Below are 9,520 nucleotides of genomic sequence, written 5' to 3'. Positions count from 1 at the left end.
AAACATGGCACTTTTCCCTTAAATTAAGTTGAAGTATTTTTCTTATTTTGCACAGACAATGTTAACATTTGGAAAGCCTTGTTGCATTCAAGAATGCATCCAGTGGGGCATCATAATAACATTAAGCATGTTGTGTTCATTCCACAACAGGAGATATGTAATGTTACCTAAATTAGGTTTGAGGAAAAATAACCCAAATATCGACATCGGTATCGGCTGATATCGGAATCGAAAATTTAGAGTTGGACAATATCGCATATCGGATATCGGCAAAAAAGCCAATATCGGACATCCCCAGTGAAAATGCAATACAGGCTAATTTTAATGCTTTTTAGGGGTACAGACTGCATTAGAACGGGTCCTGATTGAAAACCACTACACCTAGACTCTTCAAATCTAGACTAAATTATCACAGTGAGGCTATACATTATGTAAAACATAGTTTCAGATTTGTGAAACCTTTACCCTATTTGTGAAAATGCAATAAAGGCACATTTTAATGCTTTTTAGGGGCCCAGACCGCATTAGAACTGATCCTGATTAAAAACCACTACACCTAGACTCTTCAAATCTGGACTGAATTATCACAGTGAGGCTATACATAGTGGTTTTCAATCAGGACCGATTTGAAGATTCTAAGTGGTTTTCAAGCCGAATCGGATGCTGCGAATCGGATGCCAACTTCAGCGTCGTGTGCCGACATGAACTACAATGTTGTCGTAACTAGTGTCGGTGTTTGGTGCATCTAATCTAACTCCGTATGAGGTCTGACCGCATGTCAGCACCCTAAGTTTAGCTTCAATGTCGGGAGCCCTGGCCCCAGGTAGGCAAATAACTGTCGCTGGCGAGTGTAGCCTAACTTTACGTGTAACAGAGTCACCTGTGACTAGCGTTTCTACCCCCGAAAAAGACTTGCGAGGCAAGGTACTGACCGCAACCTGCCTCGCAAGTGGTGCTGCCGACAGGATTGCCTTGACGGAGTCACTGCTAACGATAGCGTTAGCTCCACGAGTCCGCCTGGCGGGACTCTTCTCTATACTTTCTGGAGTATCTGTTTTCTCTACGCTCGCTACCCTTTCATCCTCTAGCTGAGAAATACGTCTCTTAAACAGAGCTATCTTATCAATGAGAAAGGCAGAGCAAGAACAATCGCAATCCATTCTTAGCGTGGTTGATGCAGACGGAGCTCCGGCGAGGAAACAGCGAATACAGTACAGAGTATGCAGAACAGGTCACAGATATAAATACCGAAAAATAGATACAAACCGAGATAGCAGGTCGACGCTAAGCGTCCTGCTAACCAAACCAAACAAACCAAACCAAGCCGGCTACCCGGAAGTTGCGTCTGCGGCGTCACACTGCAGCCTTCGGATCAGCCTGTGGAGAGCATGTGGAGAGAGCACAGTGCAAACCCTCGGATACAGAGACACTGTTAAAAACCCTCGGATACGGAGACACTGTTAAAACACTTGGCTACAGAGACACTGTTAAAAACCCTCGGCTACAGAGACATTGTTAAAACCCTTGGATACAGAGACACTGTTAAAATCCTTCGGCTACAGAGACACGGTTAAAACCCTCGGCTACAGAGACACAATAAAAAACAAGCACAACAATAATTTAGCTCCAGCCGTCTTGTCCTGGTGTCCTCGCACAGCCTCCAGGCAGCCCAGCACGCAGGTGAAAAGATCCAAAATGGTCTTACGATCATAACATGGAAATAGTTTTTTTCTTCGGGGTTTTAAAAGCCCTATTTTGCTATCTTTTTTGTTTTTTACCAATTAACATTTAAGGGGGCCACAGGGAGAGGAAAGCTTGTTCTTAAGGGGGGCTCCCCCCTTTTCCCCTTTTCCAGAACCCAGGAGAATTCATACTCTCAGAGATAAGGTTAAGGGTTGAGAGGAGATGATTCAGGTGGGACTGAAAGGGAGGGGGCCCTAGAATTTAAATCATGGGTTATTAATCAGTGGGGAATGAAATACGGCTACTCTCTATCAACATTTGAAGGCATCAATGTCGAGGTGATTTAACGCACAGGTTTTTTTTTGGTGTATTAATTTTTTTTCAAGACACTTGTGATATCGCGCATAGGTCTCTGTGGCGCTACCTAAATCCGATCCGTCTGCTTTTTAGATTCTGGATCGTCCAACCAAATCATTGGATTTCCAATATCTTTTCACCAGAATGACCAATCACACGTTCCACTGTCCATTTCTCTCCATTTCTCTTCCATATCTTTTCACCAGAATGACCAATCACACGTTCCACTGTCCATTTCTCTCCCTGCGCTAAGCCAATCACGGACAGGCTAGCGACGCTCCGAATTCGGAATGGATTTTAACTGTAGAACAAACCACACGTATTCAATCGTCATTCCTGAAAACGACTCTGTAAGGTAAGGGTTTGAATTACATTAAAACACATTTAACACATTTAACACATCCAATCGCGGAAATGATCCACCCTATAAATTCGGACAGGTCATGCTCTGGAAAAGGTAGCGGTAATAACGGTAGTAAGTACGCTCTTCTGAAAACTAGTCTGCAATGTAACGGTTTGCAATTTACATTACAACAAATGCTTTACATTTAAGAACCAATAAATCGCGGAAATTATCGACGTTATAAATTCGTTCTACTGAATATAGGGTATTACTTTATCCAAAAGTCTGACCGTGCGGATTGTCTTAGCTTGTCCGGACATGTCACTACTTTTCCTCGTCATTTCACTGACTTTGGTTAATTTACAAGCATGTTAGCATCGGTTTAACTTTACTAACTTGAAATGATCGACGATCTAAATTCGTTCTACTGAATATTGGTATTATTTAATCCAAAAGTCTGACCGTGCGGATTGTCTTACCTTGTCCGGACATGTCACTACTTTTCCTTGTCATTTCACTGACTTTGGTTAATTTACTAGCATGTTAGCATCGGTTTAACTTTACGAACTTGGGTCAACTTCTTGTTAATTTATTGCATGTCAGCCTCAGTAGGAACTAGTAGTACGATTACGGTGAACGACCATTTTAATTCACCTGTACGGTGAACGACCATTTTAATTCACCTGTACGGTAAACAACCATTTTAGATTACATGGGGATATACTAGGGATTATTTTGTATGTATCACACATACACACACACACACACACACACACACACACACACACACACACGTATATATATATATATATATATATATATATATATATATATATATATATATATATATATATAGCATATGTCTTTGACAATGTATGGTAACTTGGCCATTCTTCCCCTTGTCTTCAGATGTCTACTAAGAAGCATCGATCCATGGGGTCTGAGGAGTGGGTGAGCCGCCTGAGGGCATTTGCCTCTTCTGGCACTTGGCCCTCCAGTGCAGGGAACAGGCCATCTCCAAAACAGGCCAAGTGGCACAACCTCTACCAGAAGGTAAGCTTTGCCCCAACAGTAAACCAAAACTCCAAAGTGAACCAATTGTGTCTAAGTAAATCATTCTTTTCAATGAATTACAGATTGAGAAGTGTCCCATGATGCTGCGTGGGCAGACCTTAATGTTAGGGATAGCCCAGACATGTACCTGTGGCTTTCACTCCCAGCAGGTAATATTGAGAGCCTGGTGAAATAAATGCATTTTGTAGGCTTACAATTTGTGATGTGGACAAAATCCCATATTGATTAGTATTAATGCTTGTTTAATGGTTTTATTGTTTCTGTCTGTCAGTCTGTGAGAAGCCCTGCAGCTACCTTTGCCTCCACCTCTGCTGCGCCTGCACGGAGCCCTGGGAGGCCTGCATTGACGCTGGCGATGGTGAATATTTCCATCACATTAAATACCATGTCATTCACCTGGTTAGCCATGATCAACTCATCTCAGATCTGTGTGTTTACATAACTTTCATGCGTATCACTGGTGTGTGTATAATGTCATTTTTAACACCATTTTATTAAGACTATTCTTGGTTGATTTTCAGTTTGAGAAAGCGCGGTTTGGTGGGACTTTGTCTGCTGCAGCCAAGCCGAATGTCAATCTGACCAGGAGGCCTGTTGAGGTAATTGATGTACCTATAGCTGTGCCTGATGCCTAAGAACACAGCCATACAGCCAACACTATCTTTGTTTTGTAATTGTACTTCATCGGCTCTGTTTCCCCCTCTTCCCAGCGTCCCTCCAGCCCTGCCACTGTCCCGTCTGGGAGAAGCACTCCATCCGCTACCCCACCTCGAGTGACGCCCCCTTCCAGTCCCAGATTCTACAGGCCTGTCTCCCCTTTCTCTCTGCCTCCATCCAGCCCCATCATGTCGGCGGCGAGGACCAGCTCTTCTCCTCTGGTTCGTGCAACTGTAATAACCTCTCTACAGGTCTTACATACTGTAGCGTGTAGCGGATAGATGATTTATGATCTTTTTCTTTTTCTTTATGTAGGTTGAATCAGATACGAGTCCTGCTCCTCCAGGTCTCCTCCCTGCTCCTCCAGGTCTCCTCCCTGCTCCTCCAGGTCTCCTCCCTGCTCCTCCAGGTCCCCTCCCTGCTCCTCCTGGTCCCCTCCCTGCTCCTCCTGGTCCCCTCCCTGCTCCTCCTCTTGCTGCTCAGTTCTGGCTGCCGGTGGAAATGAGGAAGACCATTCCCCAGCAGGACCAGCGCTGGATTGCATCCACGCTGTGGAGGAACCAGCGGCTGCGACCGGACGTCCAGCTCTGGTATGAGCCACCTGTTCCTGCCCTCATCTACAACCAGGTCCCATCACCAGACCGCTTTTTTATGCACCGGCTCCTGGTGTGGATGCCCTACCACCTGTGGAAGGTGAGGCTGTCCTGCCCCCAGTGCAAGGGGCAGCTCACCGGGGCCGGCATCCACAAGAGGGCACGGAAGGTCCTGGACGTGGACAGGTACTACCTGATGGTGACGGAGACCCTCAGGTGCAACTCCTCCAGTTGCATATCAAATTACCTGTCCACGAGCCAGACCGTCCTGGACCAGCTGAGCTTGGCTCTCCGCGGGGAGTTCCGCCTCATCCTGACCCGCAAGTGAGTTCAGATCATGAAAGCAAATATCTTTTTTCAGTAATCAGTAATCCAGCAAATAGCAATATTTGATCACACTAAACCCCATCAATATTAGATCAAAAATATTTATAACATTTTGCCCATAGAAAACTCTTTGTCCAGCCAAACTAAATAATTTGATACAATCATACCTGTCCACAAAGGTATGCGTGTGACATCCGTGTCATCCGGATGCTACGGGAGAGGACCCTCGGCAACAGCTCCACACGCCTGGCCAAACAGCTGCGGGAGAACCACGGCGAGGAGTGGCTGCAGCGGTTGGCCCGCTACATGGAGCTGGCCAATGACTTTGCCCGCAGGCCCGGTCTCTTCCCTGTGGTCTGTCAGAGCCCCCCCGAGCCTATCGCTGTCCCGACCAACAGGTGGCTCCTGACGGTGTACGGGAAGGACTTGATGAGCCGTATGGGTCACATCAAGGCCAGCATCACCTCCACCTTTGGCTCCATTTTAAAAATGGATTCTACAAAGAAGGTAAAAAGGACATCAGTAATAATGCATCAACAATATATGAAATGGGTTTTCTCATAACACCATATCCCAGCTTGGGAGCCATTGAAGTTATAGTCACAAATGTGTCAATGTTTATTTGATGTGCATTTTTGCGTGTGTAAATGCCTCTTTTATATGTTTATTCCTAGATATATATTTTGCTTCTGTTTTGTTCTTATTCTAATTTATATTACTGTTTTGAAAGCACTCTGAATTAGTTTATTCTGATTAATTCCAGATGACCAAAAAGCTGGCTGGAGCCGCCAAGGGGACGGCGCTCTGGGTGTCCTCCGTCAGCAACGAGAAGGGGCAGGTCCTGATCAGCGTCCTGACAGCCCAGGAGGGACCTGGACTGGACCGGATGGTGTCAGGCCTCATCAGGCGCTACAGCGAGGCGGGCGTGGCTCCCCCTATACTCCTCTATGTGGACTGTGGCTGCTGCAAGGAGACGGGAGGGGAGAGCAAGCTGCAGGCCAGGTTCGGCGGCTGGCCAGACCTCGTCATCCGGCTGGACATCTGGCACTTCCTTCGGCGGCTTGCGGCCGGATGCACGACCGACGCCCACGCCCTGTACCCCATCTTCATGGCCACGCTCTCCGTCTGCCTGTTTGAGTGGGACCCTGAAGATGTGGCCCTTCTGCGCCACGCCAAGAGGGAGGAGCTCCGGAGGGAGGGTGTGCCCGGCATCTCCGAGGCTCTGGTGGACAGCCGGTTGACCAAGGCCCAGTTGGCGCTGTACTGCAGGCGGAGGACCCGTGGAGAGGAGGCCACCATCCGCCAGGTGGAGGCCCTGCTGCAGGAGCTGATGGGGGACAAAGGCAGGGACCTGCTGGGTGTTCCCCTCCTGGACCGGGTGAGGATGGAGCACATCTGGCGGGTTCAGAAGAGGCACGTCAAGTGCATCCAGGACCTGCCAGGTGTGCCTCTGTACACAAAGACCGGCACCACCACCACCAAGGACGGCGTCGTCCTCACCAAATACAGGTGTGCGCGAGGTTCAACGTCACTGGAGTCCTTCCACTGCCACCTGAACCGCTTTATTCCAGGTGAGTTTTAATGACATCACCAGCGTCTAACACACTGACGACCATTTACTTTTATTGGTAATACATGTTTTACAATACAATATTCTGTACTTTCAGGGACCCAGGCCAATGACCTGAACTTCCAGCTCTACTTGCTGGACGGGCTGAACCGGTGGAACCAGGACCGGGCTGCTGCTGCTGTGGCTGAGAAGATGTCCGCTCTCCTCAGCTACTCAGGGGATCTGGTACACTGTGTGAACACATTTGGCACCAATGTGTTTGGACAGATGTTTGTCCCCTCTTTCCGCCTCCCCAGCAAGTACACTGGTAAGTTGCACTGAATACTGAATGCTTCACACTGGGACATGAAATGACGACCAGGCATGTATACGTTTATAATGAAATGTTGTTAATTATGCAAAACAGATTAGATTCACATATTTGCATATTCTGTCGTCCAATCTGTCATCATAAATATGTTAACAAGTCACAACAAGAAGGTGCTATAATCAAATAATGAATGGGGGCTGCTCACTTTCTATCTATATTCAGACCAACATTAATATGGGTTCCACACATGTTGATGTACTTATTCTGCTAATCAAAATGTTGTTTTCATTCCCAGGAGAGTTGATAGGCATTGACTACCTCTACATGCAGACGGGGAAGTGCATGCAGGACATGGATCCTGAGGGGGAGGAGACGGAGCAGCTGCTGGAGGACCTGGGCGACGAGGCAGAGGATGAGGGCTTCACAGACGACACCGAGGCTAGTCTGGAGCTCTTCTCTGCCCTCATTTCACTACCACCTGCTCAGCCCTCCACCAGTGGTTCCTGGTCCGCTGCTCCACCTCCTCCTTCTCCACCACCGGCTCAGCCCTCCACCAGTGGTTCCTGGTCCGCTGCTCCACCTCCTCCTTCTCCACCACCACCGGCTCAGCCCTCCACCAGTGGTTCCTGGTCCGCTGCTCCACCTCCTCCTTCTCCTCCACCACCGGCTCAGCCCTCCACCAGTGGTTCCTGGTCCGCTGCTCCACCTCCTCCTTCTCCACCACCACCTCCACCTGCGTCATCTGCTGTCACCGCTCCGGGTGCCGCCCCACAGGTTCCTGTTGAGCAGTTGGTAAGTACCTTTGAGCAATAGTGAAACATAACATTTCGATTTCTTTCCTATTTGTCCAGCATCGATGTTAAAATGGTTTTATTTTTCAGGCAGTGGATGAAAACAACATCCCGGGCCTGGAGAGGGTGGACCGCCTAGCCGAGTATCTGGTGGGGCTGAGGAGCCAGACCAGCCTGGCCCTCAGCAACCGGGATGTCGGCATCATCGTCGGCCTGTGGGAGGACCTGCTGCCCTACGACCAGCAGAAGGCGGTGTACCATGCACGGCACCAGGACAGGCTGCTGACGGGGCGCTTCAGGTCGCCGAAGAAGAAGGGAGAGTTCACGTCGGGTGTGGACAGTTTGCGGAGATGCACCATAACAGCGAGTGCATCTCCTGCACAGTGGCCTTCATGCTGCCGCCTGGTTGATGCCATCTGTGTTAGGCTCTGCACCCTCCACCCTTCCCCTACCAAGAAGGGGAAGGGGTACCTCTCAAGGTGGAGTCTGATCCTGAGGGACTACCGCAGGATCAGACAGCTCATCCTGGCCAACGGGGCCGTGATGTCCACCACCAGCCTGCAGCTGGTTGAGGTGAACCAGACCACCCTCATCCAGTGGCACAACAGGAGGGTGGCCAGGCAGGGTGTCTCCGTGTTGTGCCAGGGTGTGGACCTGCCTGCCCCTGTGCCTGTTGCCACCGTGGTCTTACCTCCGGGTATGGACCGCCCCGCTGTGGCTCCTCAAACCCCGGGCCTGGTGAAATATTCCTACCACCTCCCGGAGAGCACAGCGGGGCGGGCCAAAATGAACCGGAGGGCCACAGCCACTGCCACCGCAGCCGTAGCACCAGCACCGGCACCAGCACCAGCAACGGCACCTGCAACGGCTGTAAGGCCCAGGATGAAGACAGCCCAGAGGCGGCTGTTTCCCTGTCCTCCCACCCCTGCCCCTGTCATCAGCAGCACCCCTGCTCCATTTGTTTTTGCCCTCCCCCGGGCCCCTGCTCCATTTGTTTTTGCCCTCCCCCGGGCCCCTACTCTCTCCGGCACTCCTGCCCTCACCCAATCCCTCCCTAGCACATCATTCCTCCCGGTAAACCCCCTGTTGCGCTACCCTCACGCCCAGCCCCCCATTATGTTTGCTGTCCCCTCAGCAGTGCCTCCTGCAGAACGGAAGAGGCCTTACAACAGGACTGGGGAGGCAAATAAATGCAGGAGGTGTGGGGAGCCCCGGAGTGCAGCGACTGGCCACAGCCAGTACAAGGGGAAAATCTACTGCCCCTCCTCCGAGTCCCTGACCAAGGAGCAGTGGTTGGCGGAGAGGAGGAAATAAGATTACCAGTGTATAGTATCTATGTTATATGTTAAAATAAACATGTTTATATATTAACAAATGTTTTAAGAATTATTTGCTGGTCATCTTATTCGAATCATTAGCCAGATCCACTCCACAAGAGGAAGCAACATACTACTATTGCAATATAATATGCACACAAAATGATTTATAGTTGAAATACTTGTAGGTTGAAGATGGAGGCTAAATTGAGCCCACAGGTCACAATACAAATAATAACTAAACAAGTAGCTTGCTAAAGAGTGCACAGGTGTGCTGTGAATAGCTGTATGGCTACAACAATAGTGGAAAAGAAAGTAACATATTCATTAGAATATTCCCATTAAAATAAGTGCATATGTGTGTCAATGGAGGGCAAGGGTAATTATATTTGCGCAAGAGATCTTGAGTACATCCATGAATTAACCAAAAAAAATGTTTGTCACCGGTGGGACTTGAACCGCCGACCTTCTGTTCCAAGGCTGAAGAATTGCAAACAAA

The 9,520-nt window shown here is 48.9% G+C and overlaps 1 protein-coding gene across 1 annotated transcript; it reads left to right on the top strand.

The window, feature by feature from the left end:
- The first annotated feature begins 2,100 nt into the window (after positions 1-2,100).
- Positions 2,101-9,037, top strand: LOC115549314 (uncharacterized). The gene is made up of 12 exons (XM_030364456.1): positions 2,101-2,395; positions 3,293-3,436; positions 3,520-3,606; positions 3,729-3,815; positions 3,979-4,056; positions 4,168-4,335; positions 4,430-5,031; positions 5,214-5,541; positions 5,798-6,605; positions 6,702-6,911; positions 7,210-7,706; positions 7,796-9,037. The coding sequence occupies exons 2-12, from the start codon at positions 3,293-3,295 to the stop codon at positions 9,017-9,019; spliced, it is 4,233 nt and encodes a 1,410-aa protein (XP_030220316.1). The 5' UTR covers positions 2,101-2,395; the 3' UTR covers positions 9,020-9,037.
- The last annotated feature ends 483 nt before the right edge of the window (positions 9,038-9,520 follow it).

This window comes from Gadus morhua, chromosome 8, assembly GCF_902167405.1.
Source record: "Gadus morhua chromosome 8, gadMor3.0, whole genome shotgun sequence".
NCBI lineage: Eukaryota > Metazoa > Chordata > Actinopteri > Gadiformes > Gadidae > Gadus > Gadus morhua.
Note: the sequence above shows the minus strand (reverse complement) of the source record. Positions and strands in the feature narration are given on the sequence as shown.